The sequence below is a fragment of the Mustela putorius genome, unplaced genomic scaffold, assembly GCF_011764305.1.
Source record: "Mustela putorius furo isolate JIRA1106 unplaced genomic scaffold, ASM1176430v1.1 tig00003901_pilon_pilon_pilon, whole genome shotgun sequence".
NCBI lineage: Eukaryota > Metazoa > Chordata > Mammalia > Carnivora > Mustelidae > Mustela > Mustela putorius.
Genome location: NW_025422049.1, coordinates 22,586,849 through 22,613,703, shown reverse-complemented (window position 1 = coordinate 22,613,703; position 26,855 = coordinate 22,586,849). Strand labels below are relative to the sequence as shown.

General features: G+C 38.7%; 1 protein-coding gene across 1 annotated transcript; it reads right to left on the bottom strand.

Moving 5' to 3' along the window:
- Positions 1 to 3,510: 3,510 nt before the first annotated feature.
- On the bottom strand, positions 3,511 to 5,152 carry LOC101683186 (protein BEX1). The gene is made up of 3 exons (XM_045068307.1): positions 5,003 to 5,152; positions 4,527 to 4,604; positions 3,511 to 4,145 (listed from the first exon to the last, which is right to left on the bottom strand). Exon 3 carries the CDS (start codon positions 4,138 to 4,140, stop codon positions 3,754 to 3,756), a length of 387 nt encoding a protein of 128 aa, XP_044924242.1. The 5' UTR covers positions 4,141 to 4,145; positions 4,527 to 4,604; positions 5,003 to 5,152; the 3' UTR covers positions 3,511 to 3,753.
- Between the last annotated feature and the right edge of the window lie 21,703 nt (positions 5,153 to 26,855).

The following is a 26,855-nucleotide window of genomic DNA, read 5'->3' as shown; positions in this document are numbered from 1 at the left end:
CTTAAATGTTAGTTAATCATGAAGGTTTTATTTCACCTCCAACCAAAGTTCTTTTGTTATCTGGACTTCCTGGAAGAGTCCAGTGTCTGTGTATTCTCCCTGCTCTGCCTCTGACTAGAAAGTTCAAACTGCATTGCTTTCTTTGGTCACAAGGTGGCCTTTAAAATTCATTTTCTGATTTCCTTCAATTGACTTGATCTTCTTTTAAGAAAAAAAAAAGGTAATTATTTTTATTCAAAAGTCACAAGACATTATGTGCATTATCATCTCAGTTCTGTTAGAAATACATAAGGAGGGGCGCCTGGGTGGCTCAGTGGGTTAAAGTCTCTGCCTTTGGCTCGGGTTGTGGTCCCAGGGTCCTGGGATAGAGCTCTGCATTGGGCTTTCTGCTCAGCGGGGAGCCTGCTTCCCCCTCTCTCTCTGTCTGCCTCTCTGCCTACTTGTGATCTCTCTCTCTCTCTCTCTCTGTCAAATAAATAAATAAATAAACCTTAAAAAAAAGAAATACATAAGGATTCAAAGATGTGCATACTTATCATTTGCTGAATACCAGTAAATCATACTTATTTTGTTGAGTTTTTCATTCACCTAATATCTACTAGATGTACATTCTGTGCTAAAACTCCAATGGCCCAGTATCTTTCTTTTTTGAGAACCAGGGCAGAATCCCTAATCTTTGCTAAAATTTGTAGGCATTCACAGGAATAATTTGCTCATCTTTCAGTGGAGAATGGCCACTCAGGGAGAAAAGAAGGCTTACCACATAACATAACAGAAATCATATAGATAGGCAAATGCAGTTAAAAACTTAGCTATGGGCTATTTCCCTTGAAGGAACCTCATACCGTATTCTCTTATGGGCTTTTGCTCACTTTCTGCTGGTTGTTGCCCTAACATTTTATGTCGAGCCTGACCATTACTACACTACTCCCTCAGATGCCCCTTCAGATCCCAAACACTATTAAGAACCAAGGGAAGCTGGTTAATAGCAGTCTGGCTCTCCCCAGAGACTAGGATCTCTGAAGTTAACAAGGCAACTTGGATTTGCCTTACACAGAAAGATGTACATTTTGGGGGGTATATGCATACCTAATCTTCTATGACAATACGCCATGAGTTCACATGTGAATTTCGAGTTTTTCCTCAAGGAACTGCTGAATATTGTTAGGTCAGTGAAACCAGAATGCTTCTGTATTCCAGGAAAGCTGGTGCTAATATTGACAATCAAGTATAGGAAGTATGGTAGGGCATAAGCTTCTCTGTTCATCAGTCTTCCTGCCCTTTCAACTCTGGCCTTTATCTTTATAAACTTCTGTCCTGCATGAATATTCTTGTGTCTCAAGGACCTGGAGGAGGGAGAGTTTTGGAATTACTTAGGCATCTGATTCCTGTCTGGGGTTTGCTGTGTTACGTATTTTCACCTGCCTATCTGTTTTTACCTTTGGTTTCATAACTGCTATTGTGATGTTATATTCCAGAGTGGGTTTGGAAAACTTTTTCTGTAAAGGCCAGATAATAAGTATGTAGGCTTTGCAGGCAGGCCATACTGTTTCTTTTGCAACTATTCAACACTGCTACTGTAGAACAATACCAGCCACAGATAGTATATCAATTCTTTCATATGGCTATATTCCAATAAAATTTTATTTATGGACACCAAAAATTTGATTTCATGTAATTTTTACATATAAAAAATATTCCTGATTTTTTTTAACCATTTAAAAATGTGAAACTTGGGGCGCCTGGGTGGCTCAGTGGGTTAAGCCGCTGCCTTCGGCTCAGGTCATGATCTCAGGGTCCTGGGATCGAGTCCAGCATCGGGCTCTCTGCTCAGCAGGGAGCCTGCTTCCTTCTCTCTCTCTCTCTCTGCCTGCCTCTCAGTGTACTTGTAATTTCTCTCTGTCAAATAAATAAATAAAATCTTTAAAAAAATGTGAAACTTGATCTTAACTCATTGGCCACAAAAATAAGCAACAGGCCAAATCTGGTTCATGGACTGTGTGGTTTGCCAACTTCTGTTTTAGAATCCTAACTTAAAAAAAAAACAAAACAAAACATTTCACTTATTTGAGAGAAAGTGAGAGAGAGCAGAGAAGGGGGGGAGGGGGAGGTCAGAGGGAAAAATAGACTCCCTGGGAGCCTGATGTGGGACTCCATCCTGGTACTCCGGGATCATGACTTGAGCCAAAGGCAGTCACTTAACCAGCTGAGCCACCCAGGCACCCGAGAATCCTAACTTCTAAGTTTATTCCCATACAAAACTGTCTTCATACATATGTATTTCACCTACATAGCATACTCCAAGGCAATTTCATTTCTCAAGTTCTACTGGGACATTTAAACCCAATAGTCCTCCAATGGACTTCTCATAATTACCCACATTTGGTTATCCACTGAATTCATGGACATAATCTCCTGGTATCCAACTCAATGTAAGTTAGTTCTTTACACTCATAGGTTTCAGGGGGCTGGGATAAGGATTGTCTCAGATTGAAAGTGACCTGTGTCCCATTACGCATCTTTAATATAGTATAATGAACTGAGGTTTCTTTTTTTTTTTTTTTAAAGATTTTATTTATTTACTTGAGAGAGAGACAGTGAGAGAGAGCATGAACGAGGAGAAGGTCAGAGAGAGAAGCAGACTCCCCCCATGGAGCTGGGAGCCTGATGCGGGTCTCCATCCCAGGACTCCAGGATCATGACCTGAGCCGAAGGCAGTCGTCCAACCAACTGAGCCACCCAGGTGTCCCTGAACTGAGGTTTCTTAGAAAAGGACTACACATCTAAGGAAAGAGAGGACTAGACAGATATGGTCTTTTCATGAAGCTAAAAACGGAGAGGGGACTTATTCACACTTTCGTAAGAGTGAGGATGCAATTTATTGAGTGTTCCAGAAAAAAATCAGTTAGACTTTCTCACCTTGAGGATTCCTGAACATTAATACCCAGGGGTGAAGATGGAAATGGGGCACAGTAGCAAAGTAACAGAAGGACCTACCCCTTAGATCACATAAAGACCTGGCTTTGGAAACTTTTCCAAATAGCTTAAGGGATTAAAATGTTGGGTCATGCACATTCCAGTGGGGACTTAGAAACTTACGGCTTCATTAAGTATACAAGGCAGCTCTTGCAGCTATTATCATCTTGCTGATAAGTATGATTTTTCTTTATAAGTATGATTCTTTTTTTTAATATAAGTATGATTCTTAAAGAGATCTGTCTCCTATCATTATTAGGTTTATACTTCTAAATATGAGATCCAGAGGTAAGCTAAAACAGATTGTGTCAGAACTGTTTAGGTAAGTGCTCACATTGCTTTTATCAGGTGGCCAAGCCCTTTCACTAGGTAATAGGTGTTTAGCTCTGAAATGAGAAAATATAGATAAAAAATAAAAATTATTCATAATTCTACCATAAAGAGATGAACACTTTAACTTTTTACTTTATATACTTCGACTGTGTGTTCATGTATAAAATATAGAAGATCTAAACTAAAAGAGAATACAGAGAATGTCTTTTAAACTGCTTTATTAATTTCACAATATATACTGAACATCTTGCCATGCAATAGGGTAAAACTCCCTTGCTGACAGAATCTTACATTTTGGGTCAAAATACAACATTCAGTTAGAAGTTGGTCATAGGAGACCCACAAGAAACATGTAAACCCAAAAGGTTGACAACAAAGGTACAATGAGAACATTAACTTTAGGAAGGTGTGTCTTCCTATTAATTTCAGGAAAAACATCAGGATTCAAGGCATAAGGCAAAACTCATCATGATGGTCATGGTGAGGAGGGTCGGTGCTAACTGCCCGCAGACTATGACTGAACTGCTTTTCCCTCAGCTTTTCCATCAGCTGTCTCATCTCCTCTCCAATCCTTTCCATATTCTCCTCTCTCATTCTTCCCTGTGGTTCTCCAAGCCTCTGAATCATGTCCCATCTATACTGCTGGATGGGCTGCCTAACACGGAACCGCCTACGATTTACTCTAGGCATACAATATTCACCAGCTTCCAAAGGGAGGGCCAAAGGCTCTCCTTTATTAGCAACTTGCTCCTTTTCATCCTTTTTTTCATTTTCCTTTTTGGCATTCTCCACATTGAGATTTTTTACTGCTTGTTCCTCTTTGGACGCCATTGCTCCTGAGAGACAAAAGAGGAGAGAAGAAATTATTTTCTTAGTGGGACTGATCAGCACCGAGGACAGAGGCCCTACTACGCACATTCCAAGACTCAGAGCCCTGGATCTCTTAGGCTTTTTAAAATTTCATTTTCCCACATCAGAGGCTTCCTACGCCCTCTAGGGGGCCCCGGTCCGAGCCCTCCCCCTCGCACCTCCCTGTCGCTCCTCTCCCCCCCCCCCCCGAAGCCCACCATTTTCCCTGCCAATCCCTGCCCAGGCCTCTGCAGGCATCAAGATGGTGGACGGGCTGGGCGAGGGGTGGGGGGCGCGAGGGAATCTGGGGTCTCAGGGCTTTCCACACGTTCCCCCCACCCCCGGCTCCCACTGTCCCCCGCACCGACCTGGGCCTATCCTTGCAGTCTCCTCCTCCTCCCGATTCTCGCCGAGAGTGCGCCGCCGCGACACTTAGACCTGCACACCTGCAGAGGGCCGGGGTGGGGACAGCGGGGGCTGCTGCAGCCGAGCGCTCCCCGCCGACCCAAAGCTACCCAGCTCCGCCAGGACCCGCCACGGCCGCCTCGCCCCCACACCCAGCCGTCCCATCCCCAGCGCTGACCACCATTTTCCACGCCAAGAAGGACGGGGGCGGGGCGGGAGTGCAAGAGGCAGGTGTTTCCGAAGGGTCGTCGCCTCACTGGCGTCCAACCTTCGGCCTACCGTTTTCTGCGGCCAAACGTGGGCTGCTGGGCGGCGTGAGCGCTGCGGTCCTTTGCGCCGCTTCGCTCCGGGGCAGCCGGCCCCCAGCAGGGCTCGGCCGGCCGCGTGGGCTCTCCCACACCCAGACCAGGGAACGCTCCCCCTCCTCCCGGTCCCTTACCTGCTTCCCCTCCGCGTCTGACTCTTGGGGACCGCTTCTGGCCCGCGCGCCCGCACGGCCACCGGGTGTAGACACCGAGAAGTGAGCGAGCGAAGGCCGGCTCTGACGCTACAGCGAGGTGAGCGAGTCAGCGTTGGCGGCTCACGTGAGGCCTTCGTCACCGCGAGTGGCACCGCCCCCATTCCGTGCCGGCTTCTGCCCACAGGGTGGCGCACAGGCAGTTGGCCAACGCAGCTCCCCTCTGCTGTTGGGTCCTTTTTTTTTTTTTTTTTTTAATAAACATTTTGTTTATTTGACAGAGATCGCAAGTAGGCAGAAAGGCAGGCAGAGAGAGGAGGAAGCGGGCTCCCCAGTGAGCAGAGAGCCCGATGTGGGGCTCGATTCCAGAACCCTGGGATCATGACCTGAGAGGAAGGCAGAGGCTTTAACCCACTGAGCCACCCAGGTGCCTGTGCTGGGTCCTTTTTAACAGCACCAGGCTGCGCTCTCGAGAGCACACCCTGGCAGAGCAAGCAGAGAGAGAAGCAGGCTTTCCGCGGTGCAAGGAGTGGGTGGACCAGTTGATCCCAGGACTCCCTATCATGCCCTGTGTGGAAGGCAGATGCTTTTTTTTTTTTTTTTTTTTTTTACTTATTTATTTGACAGAGATCACAAGTAGGCTGAGAGGCAGGCAGAGAGAGAGGAGGAAGCAGGCTCCCCGCCGAGCAGAGAGCCCCATGCGGGTCTTGATCCCAGAACCCTGAGATCATGATCTGAGCCGAAGACAGACACGCAGACACTCAGCCCACTGAGCCACCCAGGCGCCCCTGGAAGGCAGATGCTTAACCGACTGAGTCACCCAGGCGCCCCAATATACTTTTTTTGTTAAGGAGACAGAAAGTTATTTTAATTTGAAAATTAGAATTATAGCCAGGGGAAAAACTCAACCGTCTCTTCTGTTAAATCATTATATAAATATAGACTCTACAGGCAGCTTCTTTTTTTAGAACTTGGAAAAACGCAGGGCAGCTGATGGCTCCTCTTGTTAGGGGCCCCTAGATACACGAGATCCTTCCATGAAGTGCCAATGAGTCAGTAGTGCAGCAGTCTTAATGAAATTTTAGAATTAAATCAACACCAGCAATGAAAATTCCTTCACAAGTTTCTAGTTCAAAAGGCAATATGTAAGTCTTTATTTGCAAATCACATGATCATGTATTTAGAGAATACTAAGGGATCTGGAATAAACCTGCTATGGAACCAGTACTTTAATTCAGTGAGGTTGCAGCTATAGATGGATATTTTTTAAAAAACTCAATTGTATTCTCATATGGTAGTGATGAACAATTGTAAATTGAAATTATATGTATTTTACATAGATAGATAAATATAGATGTATAGATAACATGTAAAGATAAATATAAGAAAGTCCAAGGTGTTGGATCAGAAAATTCAGTACTGTTATGACATCAATTATCTCCAAATTAATCTATAAATTTAGATCAGTCACAATCAAAATTTTAGCTGGCATCTTTGTATAACTTGACAAAATTACCCCCAAATTTATATGGAAATTTGAAGGACCTAGTATAGACAATAATTTTGAAAAAAACCCACAAATGTTGGAAATTATATTACCTGATTTCCAGATTGAAGATGCACTAATAAAGGTAGTATAGTAGTGGAATTTACATAGACAATGAATTTAAAATAAAAAAACTTCTGCTTTGTGAGAGATATGGTTAAGAAAATCACCTGGGAAGCTGAGAAAAAATATTTTCAATAGGTGTAACCAACAAAGCGTTTGTATCCAGGAGATATATAAAGGCCTCTTAAAATTCAAAATAAGGTAAACAATATAATGAAAAGTCATCAACAGATTTGAACAAGTTTTTTACTAAAGTACATATATGTATAAATCACCAAAGAGCTCATGGAAAGATGCTCAATGTCATTAATCTTCAGGAACATGTAAAACAAACAATGAAATACCACAACATAGCCGACAGAATTGCTAAAATTAAAAAGTCTGACAATCCCAAGTATTTTTGAAGACATGGAACAACTGGAAATCTTCTTCATTCATTGCTGGTGAGAAGTTCAACCACTTTACAAGGCTTTTTGATAGTTTCTTGAAAAGTTAAACTTACACTTACTGTATGTCTAAAAAATTCCACTCTTAAAAATTTTCCCAAGCAAAATTCAAACCATATTTCCTCAAAAAGATTCGTATAGGGAAATTCCTGGGTGGCTCCAGTCGGTTAAGCATCTGCCTTGGCTCAGGTAATGATCTCACTGTCCTGGGATCAAGACTGGAGTCAGGTTTTCTGCTCAGTGCGGAGTCTGTTCTCCCTCTGCCTGCTGCTCCCCCTGCTTGTGCTATCTCTCTCTCTCTGACAAATAAATAAATAAAATCTTTTTAAAAATTCGTATGGGAATGTTCATGGCAATTTCATTTAGGATAGCCCCTAAGTGGATATAATCCAAATGTCCATCAGCAAGTAAATGTATAAACAAATTGTGATGTATTCATATGTTAGGTTACTACAAAGACATAAAAAGTAACAAACTACTGGTGCAAGCAGTAACATAGATAAATCTCAAAAAACATTATACTCAGGGAAATATATCAGACACAAAAGAGTGCATTCTGTTTGATTCCATTTATATAAAGTTTTGGAAGAGGCAAAACTAATTTATGTTGATACAGATTGGATGAAATCAGTGTTTGCCTGGCTTGAAGGTTGAAATTTTTCTAAGTATAAAACGGGAAATAAAATAACTTTTTTAGCTGTGGGAAATGTTCTGTGTCTTGATGGGGTAGTGACTCCACAGGCAAACACATTTGTTGAAATCGCTGAACTGTATAGTTAAAATGTATGCATCTTATTTTATGTAAATTATATCCCAATAAATTGATTAAAAATCAAATATCTAAAAATAAATCTAGGGGCACCTGGGTGGCTCAGTGGGTTAAGCCTCTGCCTCTGGCTCAGGTTATGATCTCAGGGTCTTGGGATCGAGCCCCACATCAGGCTTTCTGCTCAGCAGGGAGCCTGCTTCCCCTCCTCTCTCTCTGCCTGCCCCTCTGCTTTTGATCTCTCTCTGTCAAATAAATAAATAAAATCTTAAAAAATAAGTAAATCTAATTAAAATACTTGCAAGACCTCTACACTAAAAATTATAAAATAATTCTGAGAAACATTAAAGAAGAGATATACTGGGTTCATGGATTGAATGACTCAATATTTTAAAGTCGTCAATTGTTCCCAAATTGAACTATAAATTCAATGCAATCCAATGCAATCCATATAAAAAATCTCATCTGGTTATTTTTTATTGACAAGCAAATTCTAACTATGTATATGGAAATGCAAAAAAAAAAAAAATGTAGCCAAGAGAACCTTAAAGAAGGGAGCACCAAAACCTCCACCAGTAGATACGAAACTTAATACAGTCCTATAGTGAGTAAATTATGAATAAATAGTGTAATATTGTCTCAAAGATTAATACATTTGTGTACACATGCATGCATGCACAGACCTGTGAAACGTACCTACACATACTGTCGATTTATGGCAAAGATGACACTGCAGTGAAATGGGGAAAAGATTTTTTTTCCCTAAAAAGTGGTAACAGATCAGTTGGATAGCCATATGTGAAAAAAGTATATGCGGACTCTACCCTAAATAACACACAAAATAAACTCCCAGTGAACTGCAGATCTAAATGGGAAAGACAATGCCATTCTACAGGAGTGACAGAAATACACAGGAAATCATCTTCATGACTTTGGAGTAGGCAGTATTCTTTTTTTTTCCAACTTTTTAAAAAAAAATTCTAGTTGGTTAACATACAGTGTTAGTTAACATACAGTAGAATTCAGTGATTGATCAGTTACATACAACACCCAATGCTCATCATATCAAGTGCTCTCTTTTTTAAAAAAAGATTTTATTTATTTGAGAGAGAGAAAGAGCATGGGTGGAGGGGCAGAGGGAGTGGGAGAAGAACCTTTCCCTCTGATTAGGGAGCTGGATGCAGGGCTCGATTCCAAGACCCTGAGATCATGACCTGAGCCAAAATAGATGCTTAACTGACTGAGCCACCCAGGCATCCCTCAAGTGCCCTCTTTAATATCCACTACCCACCTAGCCATCCCTCTCCCACCTCCCTCCATCACCTCTCAGTTTGTTCTCTATCTTTAAGAGTCCCTTACGGTTTGTTTCCCTCTCTTTTTTCTTTTTTTCCCTTCCCATATGTTCATTTGTTTTGTTTCTTAATTTCCACATATAAATGAAACCATGTGGTATTTGTCTTTCTGTGACTTACTTTGCCTGCCATAATACATTCTAGTTGCATCCCCTTCTTGTGAATGGCAAGATTTCTTTCTTTTGTTTTTTTGTGGCTGAGTAATAGTCCATTGTGTATATATACCACATCTTTATCCATTCACCAGTTGATGGTTGTTTGGGCTCTTTCTGTAGTTTGGCTATTGTTGTAATGCTGCTTTGAACATTGAAATGCATGCACCCTCTTGGAATCTGTATTTTTGTATCTTTTGGATAAAAATGGTACAGTACAATTGCTGGATCATAGGGTTGTTCTATTTTTAACATTTTTGAGGAAGATCCATACTGTTTTCCAGAGTGGCTGCACCAGTTTGCAAAGTATAAGGTTTTCTCTATTCATACTTAAGAAAAATCAACTGGGTGAATATCATTACAGTATAAGGAGAACTTGATCATCCATATTTATTATAACATTGTTATAGGATTTTTGTGAGCGTTATTCATTATTTCCTTAGGATGGATGCTTAGGAATGGATTTATAGACTCAGTGAGGCACCTGTATTTTAAATGCGCATGCCTCAGTTCCCATACAGAAAGGTTAACAGATTCGGATTCTATTACCTGAAGATAAGTGAGAAAGCCCTCGGGGAAGTGCAGAACACAGATTTCCTGACTTCATGTCATAGAGAGCTTGTACTGAACCTGCTTTGTGATCACAAACCATCAGTAGACCTAAGCACCTCTAGAGGAGAAGTAAGTGGACTTGTACCCACAAAACAGCATGAGACAGGACAGAGTGATTAATGGTAAAGATGGGGGTGGGCCTGGGCTCAGTCAGATAGTTCTTTTCTCTCTTTCCTACCTTATTTCTAGATCTTTCCCGTGTTCTGAGGCCCAGGTCAAGGTCCTTATCCTCCTCGAGGCTTTCTCTATTTTAGGCCACACTGATCATTTCCTTCTTCTAGCTTCTGTTGGTCAGATAGTTCGTTCACCCTTTTGTTTAGCAGTCTCTAAATGGCCTCACGTGAAAGGATATTTGGTTTACCCAGAGACAGTATATGTTTCACCAATGTTGTGCCTTTCTCTTGAGACCTAGTCTTTATCATTCAGAACATACAAGGCAGTACTGGGTGTGAGAAGGGCTCCCCAAAATAACTCATCAGTGAACAAAGATGGGAGAAAACATAGGAACATTTTGAGACAATCCTCATTCTAAAACTTGGGTTGGTTCCTTGATTCAACATTAACCAGCTGTGTAACCTTACTTAAGTATCTCGAAAGGGGAGGGGGGAGGATAGAAGGAAGAGCACCAGAGAATGGTTTGCCCTAGTAGTTCAGATAAAAGGTCATGAGGGCCTAAAACAGGATAATGATGAATTCCGTTGTCACAGTGAAGAATGACGGGCTTACTGGCTATGGAAGGGGTGAGAGTCAGACAAGACTCTGACATATCAAGACAGAGCCACTAGACAAATTAATATGGCAGGTTGCATTAATTAATGTTAAGAGCACAGGATCTCACTCAAAGATAACTCTAAAATATCAACAGAAGACTTGAAAGTCAAGTCGGTCCCAATTTGGTGACCTGTAGTCACCAAATGTATCTGATAAGGGCAAACCGTTAGAGTCAATATTTTAATCTCCTATTTAAGTTGCCAACTTGCAGGAATTAGAGGAAAGAGGATCAGGTTGAACTATATGTAGGCAGTGAGCAAAATCTAGACTCTAAGAAAGTCCACAAATCAAACAGCCCAAGTTTTTCCATAGCTAATGTGTAAGAAAAAGAAATTCAGCAAAAGCCTGTACATTAGTAAAGACTTTAAATAAATGTAAACATTTTTTTAAAGGGCAAGACTAAAATATAATGTCCAGGTATGCATACTTGGAAGATGAAAACAAAAAGAAATCAAAGAAAATGATTACTAAAAAAGTCAGGATAGTGGTTACTTTCAGGGTAGAAAAGGGGGGCTTCAATTAGGATGGGGCATATAGAGGAGCTTCTAGGGAGGCTGTAAGCTTTATTTATTGATCTGAGTTGTGGTTATTAAGAGGGTTCATCTTATGCTATTTCACTAATGTTTACATTTTTAATTTTTCTGGGTTGCATTTTATAATAAAAATGCCTTAGAACTCATGAGATTTCTTTTTATTTACATAAATATGACCCAAGACACCATTTCAAAAATCTTAACATGATAACAAGGGCAGTGATAGTGAGATCTTAGAATCTCCTAGTGACCTCATGAAAAACAATTTTCATAGTTTTAGGTTTTATATTCATGTATATGATCCATTTCAAATTATTTTCTGTGCGAGATATCAGATGAAGATCAAGAATACCCTGTGAGGTATCTTGGAATCTCTGTTGAAAACCAATTGACTATATGCTTTTGGATGTATTTCTGGACTATGTATTCTGTTCCACTGATCTATATATCAATTCTGCACCCCACCATCACTGCCTTGTCACTGTAGCTATCTCATATCATCAAAAATTTGAGTCCTCCTGACTTGTTCTTCATTTTTGCAATTATTAGCTATTATAAATTCATATACATTTTGGAGTCATCTTGTCAATTTCTACAGAAATGCCTTCTCAGATTTTGATTGTGATTACATTGAATCTATAGATCACTTAGAAAGGAGGATTGACATTTTAACAATAATCAGTCTTCTGATCCATAAACATGATAAATCTCTATATTTACTTAGATTTTTTTAAATTTCTCTCAACTGTCTTGTAGTTTCTAATGTCCATGTTTACATATTTTGCCAGCCCTGTCTCTAAGACTCTCAAGCTATTGTTAATGATATTGATTTTGTTTTATTTAAAAATTTCAATCACAGTTTCAATTGTTCACTGCTAGTATACAGAAATACAATTGCTGGAGTACCTGGGTGACTCAGTCAGTTAAGCATCGAACTCTTGATTTTGGCTCAGGTCATTATCTCAGGATTGTAAGATGAAGCTGGAAGCCAAGCTTTTCTTTCAGCTTGGAGTCTGCCTGAGAGTCTCAATCTCATTCTCCCTCTGCACCCCTCCACAGACACACACACACTCTCTCTCTCTCAATAAATAAATAAATAAACCAGGTGCCTGGGTGGCTCAGTGGGTTAAGCCTCTGCTTTCGACTCAGGTCGTGATCCCAGGGTCCTGGGATTGAGACCTGCATCAGGCTCTCTGCTCAGCAGGGAGCCTGATTCCCTCTCTCTCTGCCTGCCTCTCTGCCTACTTGTAATCTCTCTCTCTGCCAAATAAATAAATAAAATCTTAATAAATAAATAAATAAATAAATAAACCAACTAATAAACAAATAAATTAAATCTTAAAAAAAGAAATACACTTGCTGTTTGCATATTGACCTTGCATCCTACACCATTTCTAAACTCAATTAGTTCTAGTAGCTTTTTTGTATATTCTTTAGAATTTTTCTTTTCAAAATTGTGTCATCTGTGAATTAAGTACAATGATGGATAAGAATGATGAAAGTGAAGAACCTGCCCTTATGGGGAAAATGTATACTATTTCATGACTAAGTATATTTTCTGCAGGTTTATCATGGTTTCCTTTATCATTGGGAAAGTTTGCTGATTTTCTATTTTCATTTATTTTTAAAGATTTTATTTATTTGACAGCGAGAGAAGGAACACAAGCAGGGGGTGTGGGAGGAGAAGAAGCAGGCCTCAAGTGGAGCCAGGAGCCAGACACAGGGCTCAATTCCAGGACCTGGAGATCGTGACCTGAGCCAAAGGCAGACGCTTAACTGACTGAGCCACCCAGGCACTCTGATTTTCTTTTTTTTAATCATGAATGAGTGTTGGTTTTTGTCACATATTTTTATACATCTACTGAAATAATAATATGTTATTTCTCTTTCACTCTATAAATAAGTGGAGTGCATTACTTGATTTTTGAATGTTAAACCAACTTTATATTCCTGGGGTAAACTTCGCCTGGTACTCATCCTTACATACACATCAATGGATATTATATGCTAGTAATTTTATGTGAATTTTTGCATATATGTTCAGGAGTATATTGTTCTATAATTTTTTCTTATAATATCCATAACAGGTTTTATTGTCAGGATTATTCTAATTTTTTTAAAAGAATTTATTTATTTATTTATTTGACAGAGAGATAGCACAAGCAGGCAGCCCAGCAGGCAGAGGGAGAGGGAGAAGCAGGCTCTCGGTTGAGCAGGGAGCATGACACAGAACTGGATCCCAGAAGTCTGGGATCATGATCTGAGCCGAAGGCAGCCACTTAACTGACTGAGCCACACAGGCGCTCAAGATTATTCTTTTATCTTAAAGTGAGTTGCAGAGGGCTTTGTATCCTTCAGTTTCTGAAAGACTGTAATGTAGGCAGTATTTCTTTTTTTAAATGACTGATAAAGCTCACCAGTACAATCTTTGTGGAAAGATTTTTTTTTGGTTAAGAATTTATTTTATTTTATAGGTATAAATTTACTGAGATCTGACGCTTGGCGGCCCCTGGGCCACCAGGTTCACGTGAAGCCTCTCAGGCTCCCGCGCCACACTTCGTGGGGGCCGCTCGGCCCTGGAGCCGCTCGCTCGCTCAGAGGCGGCTACTCAGACAGTGGCAGGCGCCTTGGAGCGCGGTGTAGTGCTCAGTGTGCCTTCGGAGCCTAAACTAAACCTGTCGTTCGCGCTGGCCAAAGACACGCGGTGCGACAAAGCGAGCCACTGGGTTGGTCCCTCAGCGGGATTGCAACAAATGCAACCTCAAAGGCCACGCTAAGGTGGACGCTGGCAGGAAGAACGGGCCAAGTGCAAATGGCGACGTGGCCTATGCGGGAGGGTTCTGGGTCCGAGCAGGCTGCAGCATGCGAACCCCTGCTGAAGCTGTAGCACCGGGAGGAGGCTGTGGATGAAGACGTTCTCCACGTGGACAGCGCGGTGCTGCAGTCTCCCTCCAACTAGGAGGAAGTGAAGAGGGAGACAGCGACGAGGGCATCCAAAAGGTAGGTACATTTCTCTCATTCAAATGGCAGTAGCCTTGGCTCACATTAGACATGTCTGGTGTGACCTGTATCCTGGCATATGGGTTATGTTTTGTGGAGGCTTCAATAGTACCCCAACAACAGGAATGTATCTTTTTTTTTTTTTTTTTTGGTAAATGGGGAAGAGGAACGGTGAAACATGTCCCTACCCATTTTTTTTTCAAACTGGAAAGTGCTTGTGGTGAACCTGCTTACACAAATTCGGTTGGTGGTTTTCTTGGATGTCTGGATTACATTTTCATTGACTTAAATGCTCCAGAGGTGGAATAGGTGATTCCATTACCTAGTCTTGAAGAAGTTACCACCCACCAGGCCTTATCTAGTGTTTCCCATCCCTCTGATCACATAGTACTTGTATGTGCTTTAAAATGGGAACAGATTTGTGTTTAATGGAATGTAAGTCTTCTTTAGTAGGCAATTTAATATGAATTAAAGCTTATGTGTAAGCTTTAATCCTTCAAAGAGGAAAACTAGACAAACACCAAGGCAAAATGTTGTTATTTTACTAGTTACTTTCCAGTGTCTTCATTACACGACTGCTGATAATATTTGCAGTTTCTCCACTTTTCTTTTTTATGGTGGAAGGAAAAACAACTATATTTACGACTCAAGGGAAGAACATTGAATTATTATGTACATTTTTAGAAGTACCTTTTTTAAGCTAGAAATTAAGAATTTTGTATAAAAACCCATTTGAATGATCCTTTAATTTTTCTATCATCATATTTCAAGTTGAACCATGTTTATATAATTAGGGAAAAATGCATACAGGTTAAAGTGAGAGACCTGAGTCTGACACATGAAACGAGTAACATTAGAGCCCACCTTTACCTCAATTTGGTTAGCAATTTCATACAACTTCAAGTTTGAACAAAAGATTAAAATATGCCGGGGTGCCTCAGGGGCTCAGTGGGTTAAGCCTCTGCCTTCACTCAGGTCATGATCCCAGGGTCCTGAGATTGAGTCCCACATCAGGCTCTCTGCTCAGCGGGGGGCCTACTTCCCCCTCCCCCTCTGCCTGCTTCTCTCCCTACTTCTGATGTCTCTCTCTCTGTCAAATAAATAAATAAAATCTTTTTTTAAAAAGGTTAAAATATGCCATCACCAATTGTTATTGCTTCTCATCTTTAATTTTTCAATTATCATAAGGTATTTTCATTCTGTTATTTTTAGGCTTTTAATTTTTAGTATATGGTACACATGGACATTTATATTCTTCTTATTGCAGCTACTGAACTTTTAGGATGCAAGCCCAATTTAGTATTCAAAGTGAATAGCAACATAGTCAACTTGATCCCATTTTCTTTAATTATCCTTGCCCGTGAAAAATGTTCATAAATCAATAGGGTATTTGACCATATAATATTACAGAATACAGCATAATGGATTACTTTATGAGAAGCTACCTACTGATATGGACTTGATGTTTTGGGTGAACCACTGAGCATTTTTCTTTTTTTTAAGATTTTATTTATTTATTTGACAGAGATCACAGTTAGGCAGAGAGGCAGGCAGAGAGAGGAGCAGAAGCAAGCTCCCCACCAAGCAGAGAGCCTGATGTGGGGCTCGATTCTAGGACTCTGGGATCATGACCTGAGCCGAAGGCAGAGGCTTTAACCCACTGAGCCACCCAGGAGCCCCGATTTATTTTATAAATAGGAGAAAAGGGACTAGTGGGGCTTTTGAGCATTTCTGAAATAAACTTCTTTTTATAGACTTGACCATTATAGTCTGAGTTATGGGAAAACATTGTATATAATTTATATACTGTTAAAAAATTAAATGTGAAGCCAAACTTTTTAAAATTAGAAATTACAGATTTATTTATTAGTTTCTAGCCTAGAGTGGTAACTGAGCTCTTCTAACTCAGTTTTCACCATACCTTATTTGTAATGCTTTAACTGTTACCTTTTGATGTTCAGGAAAACTATAATGTTATCTCATACTTCTGCATTTAGTTTCTATTGCTTAGATATTAAAACCCCATTCACCTCAAGAAAAGTTCTGATTTTCCACAGTCATGAGAGATTTTGTCCCAAATTCTTTACTAATCTCTAAATCCAATGCCATAAGAACTTTTCTCTTTTGATAAGGTAGGCTGCACTTTCATATTCCACTCACTATCCAATGTATTATTAACTCTTAGTTTAGTAGTTTGTGAATGAGAGTTTTACTTACAGTTCATTTTGAACCTTGAAGTTCTTAAAGTACTGGAAGGGAAAAATTAAAGTGGCAGTTTCTTTTAATCTTCCTTAGAAAAAGCTATAAATGAAAAGTTGATGCTACTAATTTGTGCCTTCCTAAATAATATTTTGAGAGCATTTTAACATCAGTTTACAAATACATGAATATATTAAAGCCAGAATCTGATTCTTTTGCAAAATACATATTTTTTCGTCCTTCAAAAAATTTACTCAAATTTGTTTCTTCTTTAGTTAGTTTGGAAAGTTTTTCTTTTCAAGTAATTTTACTATTTCATCTATTCATCTATGTCTTTGACTTTATTGGCATGAAGTTGCTCACAATATTTCCTTACTATGTGTGTACAATGTGTGGTCATAGCCTTATTTCAACCCTGATATTGATAATTTGTGATTTCTTTTTTTTCTTGATTCATTTCTTAGACATTTAATGCTTTTATAGTATTTTCAAAGAACCAATATTTGGCTTTGTTGATTTTTTCTGCTTTTTAAAAAAATCGGTTTTTTATTTTGTTGTTTTCTGCCTTATTTTACTATTTCGTTGCTTCTATTTACTTTGGAAAAGTAAGCTTCTGTAGATGGAAATTTAGATCATTAATTTTAAATGTCTCTTCTAATATAGACATTTAAAAGTACAGATTTTCCTCTAAGCTTTGTTTTAGCAACTATCTAATATGTTATCACTGAGTTTGAAATATTTCTCATTTGTGATGAATTTTTTTGACCCATGGATTATTTACAAGTGTTATTTAAAACATTGGTGTTTTTTTCTAGATATTTTTTATTTCTTATTTTTAACTAATTAACTTTTTGTTGTCAGAGAACATACTCTGTAAGTGCTATTCATGCAAGTCCAAATAGCACTGAAAGTACACCTTGGTAAGAGGAGGAATAAAACCTTCATTTTAAAATATTAAGTCAAACAAACTATTTTTCTTTTTTTGAGATTTTATTTTTAAGTAGTCTCTATACCCAGTGTGAGGCTCAAACTCACAACCTCAAGATCAAGAGTCACACCCTCCACTGAGTCAGCCATGCACCCTGAAACAAACTATTTTTCTAATTGTCCCTTCCCATGGTAGTTTCTACTATTGACTGAGACATTATTCTGAATGTTTCTGTGAGGGCCATTTTGGATGAGACTGACATTTAAGTTGGTGGACTTTGAGTGACACTCTCCATAATGTGGGCCTCATCTAATCAGTTGAAGGCCTGAATGAAGCAAAAGACTTCACCTCCCCCAGGCAAGAAGGAATTCTGCCAGCAGTTGGCTTCTGAGCTTGAACTGCTACACTGGCACTTCTTTGGTCTCCAAACCTCCGATGTATATAGCCACATATTTGCCATTTTCTGTACACTTCTTTCTTCTATGTAGAGGCACATTTTCAGCAAATGTCATTTTCTTCCACCTCAAAACTCCCTTTATTATTTCTTATAGTAGCATGATGGCGAATACATTGACCTTTGTTTGTTGGGAAAAGCCTTTATTCATCTTGATTTTTAAAGGATATTTTCACTGGATATAGAATTCTGAGTTTACATTTTTTCCTTCAGTCTTTTAAAGTTGTAATTTCATTGTCTTCTTGTAAATTCTCGTACTGTGTGGAATCATGCTTAAATTTATATTTTCGTCTATAACACAACCTTTTTCTGAGGTTTCTATACAGATTTTCTCTTAGTAACTGCTTTTTAGGACTTTGATTATGATATACTTTGATGTGGCCTTCTTTTCAAAGTACAGATATGGGGCGCCTGGGTGGCTCAGTCGGTTAAGCGTCTGCCTTCTACTCAGGTCATGATCCCAGGGGATTGAGCCCCATATCGGGTTCCTTGCTCACCATAGAGACTGCTTCTCCCTCTCCCTCTGCCTGCTGCTCCCCCTGCTTATGCTCTGTGTGTGTGTGTGTTGTGTGTGTGTGTGAAACGAATAAATAAAATCTTAAAAATTAAAGTACAGATATAATTGATATACTATATTTGTTCCAGGTGTACAACATAATGAGTTGATATTGGTATACTGCAAAATAATACCACAGTAAATCTACTTAACATTCATCAACACACATACGTACATTTTTTTCTTTTTTTTCCCTATGACTACTTCCAACAACTACCAGTAAATCATCTTGCTCACAAAGTGCTAAAACCTTACTCCACCAACTCAGTGGGGGAAACTGACCAATAAGGACAGGATACAGATTTTCTTCCTTGGATGAAAACTTTTAAGATTTGCTCTCTTAGCAACTTTAAAATACACAGTACAGTATTTTTCTCACTATAATTCCATTTATTTACCCCTTATATACAATATATGATCATTTCAACATGTAATCAAAATAAGAATGAGATATTTTACATTTTTTCCTATCATATAGTAATATTAACTATACTCACCATGCTGTACATTACAACCCTAGGACTTCTTTATTTTATAACTGGAAGTTTTGACTTCCTTTTGACTGTTTTCACCCATTTTTCTCACTTATCCCCCAACCCATGCCTCTGGCAACCACCAATTGATTGTCTATATTTATGAGTTTGGTGGGTTCTTCTTTTTTTTTAATATTCCACATATAAATAAGATGATATCATATTTGCCTTTCTCTAACTCATTTCACTTAGTACAATGCCTTCAGGGTCCACCCATGTTGTCACAAATAGGAAGATTTCTTTCTTTTTTATAGCTGAATAATATTCCATTGTCTATATATACCACAGTTTGTTTATTTATTCACCTACTGATGAATAATTAGTTTCCATAGTTTAGCTATAATAAATAATCCTAACTGAACATGAGAGTGATGTGACATTCTTTTTGTTTCTCCTACTAGAGGTTTATTATGCTTCTTGGATCTGTGAGTTTATAATATTCATAAAACTTAGAACTATTTCAGCCATTATATTTTTCTTTAACTTAAAAGATTTTATTTATGTAAGAGAGAAAGAGTGTAAGCTGGGCGTGGAGCAGAAGGAGAGAGAGATTCTCAGTGCGGAGTCTGACCTGGGGTTTAATCTCACAACCCCAAGATCATGACCTGAACCAAAATCAAGAGTCAGGTGCTTAACTGACTGAGCCACCCAGGCACCCAGCCTTTATATTTTTCAATCTATTTTTTGTCTCACATACTTTCTTCTTTGTCTGAGGCATATTTCCAGTTATACTACTTTGTATTGATCAACCTCTCATTTATTTTTTACTGTGGTGCAGTTTCCATAGTTTCTATTGCCATGTGTTCATTGACTGTTCTTAAATAAGAACTTTATTGAGATATAATTCATATCATTTAATTCCCCAGTTTAAAGTGTGTAAGTCAATGCTTTTTTAGTATGTTCACAGAATAGTGCAACTATTACTATTGTCAATGTTAGAACACTTTAATTACCTCTAAAGGAAACCTACTTGAAGTAACTCCCTATTTCTCTCCAAGCTATCAAGCCTATGTAACCACTAATCTAATTTCTATCTCTATAGATTTGTCTATTCTGGACATTTCATAGAAATGGAATCATACAAAATGTGATCTTTTTTGACAGTCTTCTTTCACTTACTCTTGTTTTCAAGGTTCATTCATGTTGTAGCATGTATTAGTACTTTATTTTTATTGCCAAATAATATTCCATTGTACCAACCTACCACATTATAATTATCCATTTATCAGTTGATGGACATATGAGTTGTTTCCAAGTTTTGGTTAATATGAATAAGACTATTATAAACGTTCATGAACAAATTTCTATGTGGACATGTGTTTTTATTTCTCTGTGTATATAACTAGGAGTGAAATTGCTTGGTCATATGTTAATTCTATATTTAACTTTTTGAAGAACTGCGAAAATGATTTCCAAAGCGGTTGCACTGCTTTACATTCCCATCAGCAATGTATGAGTCCCAAGTTTTCCACATCCTTATCAACATTGGTTAGCCACCCTAATGGGTATAAAGTGATATTTCATTGTGGTTTTGATTTGCATTTTCCTAATGACTATCATGATATTGAACATTGTTTCATATGTTTGTCAGCCGTATTTATACTTTCTTTGATATATGTCTATTCAGATCATTTGCTCATTTTTAATTAGGTTGTCTTCTTATTATTCAATATAATAGCTCCTTACGTATTTTAGATACAAGCTCCTTGTCAGATAGATGATGTGAATTTTTTTCATGTTCTGTTGAGTATCTTTTCATTTTCTTAATATCCTCTGAAACATAATAGTTTTTAATTTTTAAGATGTCTGATTTATTTTTTTAATTTTTTTTGTGCTGTTGCTGTCATATCTAAGAAACCATTGTCTAATCCAAGGTCACAAAAACTTAAGGGCTTTATAGTTTTGTTTCTTACATTTAGGTCTGTGATTCATTTCGAGTTAATTTTTGTACATGATGAGAAGTGTTTAGCTTTATTCTCTTGCAAGTGGTTATCTCATTTTCTCAGTAACATTTGTGAAAATTCAACTTTTTCCCCCATCAGATTATCATGGTGCCATTCCAAAAATCAAATGACCATAGCATATGGGTTTATTTCTAGAGTTTCAATTTTATTCCACTGACTTGTATATCTATCCTTCGTCAGTGCCATCTTATTTTGATTATTATAGCCTTATAGTAAGATTTGAAATCAGGAAATGTAATTCTTCCATCTTTGTTCTTCTTTGACAAGATTATTTGGTTATTTCAAGTTCCTTGCAATTCCATTATGTAATAGAAGGTCTACTTTAGGGGTGCCTGGGAGGCTCAGTTTGTTAAGCAGCTGCCTTTGTCTCTGGTCCTGACCTGGGGGGAGGGGGTCTCAAGGTCAGCCCCCCCCCTTCCACAGCGGTCAGGATCCCTGCTCTGCTGGGAGCCAGCTTCACCGGCTTCCTGCCTCTATCTGCCTCTCCCTGCCTCTGCCTGTGGCTCTGCCTACTTGCTCTCTCTCTCTGTCATATAAATAAAATCTTTTTTAAAAAAAGAAAATCTACTTTTTCTTTTGTTTTAAATTTATTTGAGAGAGAAGGAGTGAGCGTACGCCCACGCATGCGTGAGAGAGAGAGAGAGAGAGCGCGCGCGTGAGCAGGGGGAGAGGAAGACGCAGACTCCCCACTGAGCAGGGAGCCGGATGCGGAACTCCGTGTGGGACTCCATTCTAGGACCCTGGGATCATGACCTGAGACAAACACAGACGCTTAAGGGACTGAGCCACCCTGGCGCCCCAATTTATTCATTTCTTCAAAAAAGTTCATTAAAATTTTGGTAGGGATTGCATTGAATCTGTAGATCTCTTTGAGGAGTATTGCCATTTTAAAGATTTAATCCTCCAATTCATGAATATGGAATGTCTTTCCATTTATTTAGGTATTTAATGTATGTCAGTAATTCTTTGTAATTTTCAGAACGTAAACTTTGCACTTTTTTTGTTAAATATCTTCCTAGGCATTTTTTCCTTTTTATGACACTGTAAATAGAATTGTTTCCTTAATTTTCTTTTCAGATTGTTCATCATAGGTGTATACAAACACTACTGGGTTTGTTCGGTGATCTGTGTACTCTGCAGCTTTGAATTCATTTATGAGTTCTGGTAGCTTTCTTACAGATTTTTAAATGATTTTCTATGTATAGGATAATGTTGCCTGCAAATATAGATGGATTGACTTCTCCTTTTCCAATGTGGATCCTTTTGATTTCATGTTTTTTGCCTAATTGCCCTGTCGGAAACCTCCAGTACAATGCTGACTAGAAGTGGTGAAAGCAGGCATTTGTGTCTTGCTTCAGCTCATAGGAGGGAATCATCCAGTTTTTTGCCACCAACTGTAAGGTTAACTGTGGGTTTTCCTTCTATGTCCTTCATCAGGTTAAGGATATTCCCTCTATTCCTACTTTTTTTTTTTAAGATTTATTTATTTATTTATTTGACAGAGAGAGATCACAAGTAGGCAGAGAGGCAGGCAGAGAGAGAGGAGGAAGCAGACTCCCTGCTGAGCAGAGAGCCCGATGTGGGACTCGATCCCAGGACTCTGAGATCATGACCTGAGCCGAAGGCAGTGGCTTAACCCACTGAGCCACCCAGGTGCCCCTATTCCTACTTTTTTGAGAGTTTTCTTTATTATTATGAAGAGTTGTGTTTTTAAAAAACTTTTTGGGCAGTTCACGGAAATGAAATGATGACATGAAATGGTAATGTGGTGAGGTTTTTTATTCTATTAGTATGGTGTATACATATACTGACTTTCTTGAGATTAACTTTGCTTGGTAATGGTCTATAATTCTTTCGATATGTTTCTAAATTCAGCTTGCTAGTATTTTTTGAGGATATTTGCATCTATAGCATAAAAGTTATTGATCTGTAGTTTTCTTGTGATGTCTTTGTCTGGTTCTGGGATCAGGCTGATATTGACCACTTTTTCCTCACTGAGAAGCTTTAAAAATTATTACATTAATTTCTTTGTTATCAATCTATTCAGGTTTTCTGTTTCTTCTTGGGTTTGTTTTGGTAGTATGTGTATTTCTAGGCATTTGATAATTTCATCTGATTTATTTAAGTAACTGGCATGCAATTGATTATAGTATTCTCTTACAATTTTTTTTCTAAAATTTCTGTGAAGGCAGTAGTGGTGGCTGCTCTCATTCCTGATTTTAGCAAATAGAGTCTTCTTGCCTTTCTTTTTCTTAGTCAGTCTAACTAAAAGTCTGTTAATTTTGTTGGTTTTCTTTTTTTCAAGAAAAAAATTTTGGTTTTGTTGAATTTCTCTATTTTTCCCTCTTTTCTATTTCATTAATTTCTGCTCTAATCTTTATTATCTCCTTACTTCTGGTTCCTTTGGATTTACTATACTCTTCTTTTTCTCATTTCATAAGGTGGAAGTTACAGCTTTGAGGTTTTTCTTTTTTTCAATGTACTCAAATATAAATTTCACTTTAAGTACATGAATCCCATAAATAGTGGTATGTTGTGAGTTAATTTTCATTTGCGTCAAATTATTTCCTAGTTTCCCTGTGATTTCTAATGATGTTCATTATTTCAAATTACATTAATTTCTACATATTTTCAACTTTCCAAATTTCTTTCCATTATTAATTTCTAATTTCACTCTGTTGTGATCACAGAATATACTTTGTATAGTGCCAATCTTAAAAATGTTATTGAAGCTTTTTAATTGCTTACCATATGGCATATATATAATTAGGTCTAGCTGATAGATTCCATCTCATTTAACTTTTGCATACTTATTCTATTATTAAAAGTGGTATATTGAATTTCTTGCTGTTATTTTCTATATATCCCTTAAATTGGCCAGTATAAGTGGGTATCTTTAGTTAAAATCCAAAGCAATCATAAAGCTCACCCTGATTCTTTTCTGTCAGGGACCACACCATTGTACTCTCAGTTGCACAGAGTCTGAAAACAGTTTTAGTTGTTTTATATGTTTGTCCAGTTATCTGGTTCTTCAAAGCTGGAGTATATGCCTGATCCCAGTCTGCCCATAATTTTTGTCATTTGGTTTATTTTAGCATATTTTGTAAAATTCTAAAACAAGTTGCTTAGATTCCCCTCTCCCCATGTAAAGTCAAATTGGAATTTGTACTCCTTAGTTTACTAATAACAACATTATAAGTATTAATTTAGCTAGTATATGAAAAGTGCTTAGAAGAATTAAGCAGTACATAAGAAGTATTAAATAAGTTGTATCACTGGTGTTGTTATAATGAACCACAATGCCCTCTCCACAAAGTCAATGGCTCCCACATTTTCATTTCTTTACCTCCTACCCTTATCTGTCTCCTTATACTGACTTGGGGGAAGGAAGACTAGGATGATTGTTATAGGTAGTAGAGCTGGCTTAGATGCCTTTTGCAAGCTCTTATGAAGGTATCTGGTCCCAATTGTTGGAGTTTCTTCTTATGACATATAATGACTCTTTGTCCTCACCTGTGAGTCCCATCAGTTTATAGTAGGCAAACAAGACAAATCTAACTCAATATCTTACTTTTCTTGTATTTGCATGCATTTTCATACAAGCTTCTACTTAGAAATAGAGATGTATAGGGATGCCTGGGTGGGTCAGTCGGTTAAGCATCTGCCTTTGGCTCAAATCACGATCCCACGGTCCTGGGATGAAGTTCTGCATCGGGCTCCTTGCTCAGCAGGGAGCCTGCTTTTCCCTCTGCTTTTGCCCCTCTTTCTGCTTGTGTCTCTTTCTGTCAAAATAAATAAATCTTTAAAAATCTTTTTTAAAAAAAGAAAAAGAAATGGAGCTCAGTCAAGCATCCAACTCTTGGCTTCAGCTTAGGTGGGCTCAGGTCATGATCTCAGTGTTGTGACATAGAGCCCTATAGTTCTGTACTCAGCAGGGAGTCTCCTTGGGATTCTCTCCTTCTCCCTATGCCCCTCCTCCTCCCGCTCTCTTTCTCTCTCTCTCAAATAGTAAATAAATCTTTAAAAAGGAAAGGGAGATGTATTCCGTGAAATGTTCAGAAGATCAACAAAAGAAGTTCCTATCTAGTAAGATTGTTGGAGGATGAAATAAAATAATTCAGGACAGTGATATGATTGTATTTGTTGCTTGGAATCATCATTCTATTGGAAAGTAGCAAGATGTAAGGCAAAGAGATCAGTAAATATTGTGGTTGTCTTGGAGTTTGTGGCTGTTTGCATTAGGGGAGTGGCAGTAGAGGTATAATGGAAACTTTAAGGATTCCTGAGATCTTTAGGAGGTAATCATTGGGACCTGTCATTTATTGGAGCACTTGGTATTTTTCAGTCATGTACTAAATTCTTTATATAAATTATATCATTTAATCCCAACAACTCGGGTGCCTCAGTGGGTTAAGCCGCTGCTTTCGGCTCAGGTCATGATCTCAGGGTTCTGGGATCGAGTCCCACATCAGGCTCTCTGCTCAGCAGGGAGCCTGCTTCCTCCTCTCTCTCTCTCTGCCTGCCTCTCTGCCTACTTGTGATCTCTCTCTGTCAAATAAATAAATAAAATCTTTAAAAAAAATAATAATCCCAACAACTCTATGAAGCATTAGCCTCATTTTGTAGATGAGACACAGGGAAGTTTTAATATCTGAATTTTAGATCCAAGTTATACAACATGTAGATAAATTCAATTAATTGAAACTCAGATTTGTTCAAAGCTATGCTTCTCAACACAGTGCTAAAATCTTCAGCACTTGGATCCTTCCATGTGTCATGAAAACCAAGAGTCTAACCATCTGCATGAAAAGCTGTTCACAGAGGATCCAGGAATTCCCCTCCCTATCAATAAATCTTATGCCTCTATCACAACTTAACATTTTGTGTTAAGTTTCACGGGCGAGGTAAACATAACACCAGGCAAGGTGGGCGCAAGGCAAGATTTATTAAAGACACTCTCTGGCGAAGTTTCAGGGCTCAGGAGAAGGGGAGCCAAGAAAGTCACACTGGGAGGAGGTGGGCACCCTTGGGCGAGGTTCCTCAACTCCTGAAAGGGGAGTAGAGGAAGTCACACTGGGAGTTGGCGGGGATCTTTTACCGGGCCAAGGCAGGGCATGGGCTCACATCCATATTTGGTGATCGGAAGGTATGGGATGAGGGCTCCTGATACTCCTGTTTCCTGCATAGGTATTGGGTTACCTATGGAGCCATGACCTGGGCATACACCCTTTTGGCTGGAGAGTCTAGGGTTAAGGAAGGGGGTGGGGAGGGGACTGGAAGATGGTGGCCACCGCGGTCATTTCTATTGTTCCTCCTGCATTCCTGGAACTGCCGACCCAACATTTTGTAATAACTGCGACAACAATGCTTCACTCTTCTTAAGACCTCTTCCCTTTCTTTTAAGTATTTTCTGGAATCATTTATATCAAAATTGTTAATGGCAACTTTTCATTCATAATGAGCTACAGTTTTTCTAAAAACAAGTTTTAAGAACACATTCCTCTTTGCAAAGGAAACAGTCAACAAAACTAAAAGGCAACCTATGGAATGGGAGAAGATATTTGCAAATGTTTTATCAGATAAAAGGCTAGTGTCCAAAATCTATAAAGAACTTACCAAACTCAACACCCCAAAACCCCCAAATAATCCAGTCCAGAAATGGTCAGAAGACATGAACGGACATTTCTCCAAAGAAGACATACACATAGCCACCAAACATGTGAAAAAATGCTCAGTGTCACTTGGCATCAGGTAAATACAAATCAAAACCACAATGAGAGACCCCCTCATATCTGTCAGAATGGCCAAAGTTAACAACTCAGGAAACAATAGATGTTGGTGAGGATGCAGAGAAAGGGGATCCCTCTTGCACCTTGATGGGAATGCAAACTGGTGCAGTCACTTGGGAAAACAGTATAGAAGTTCCTCAAAAACTAAAAAATAGAGCTGCCCTATGACCC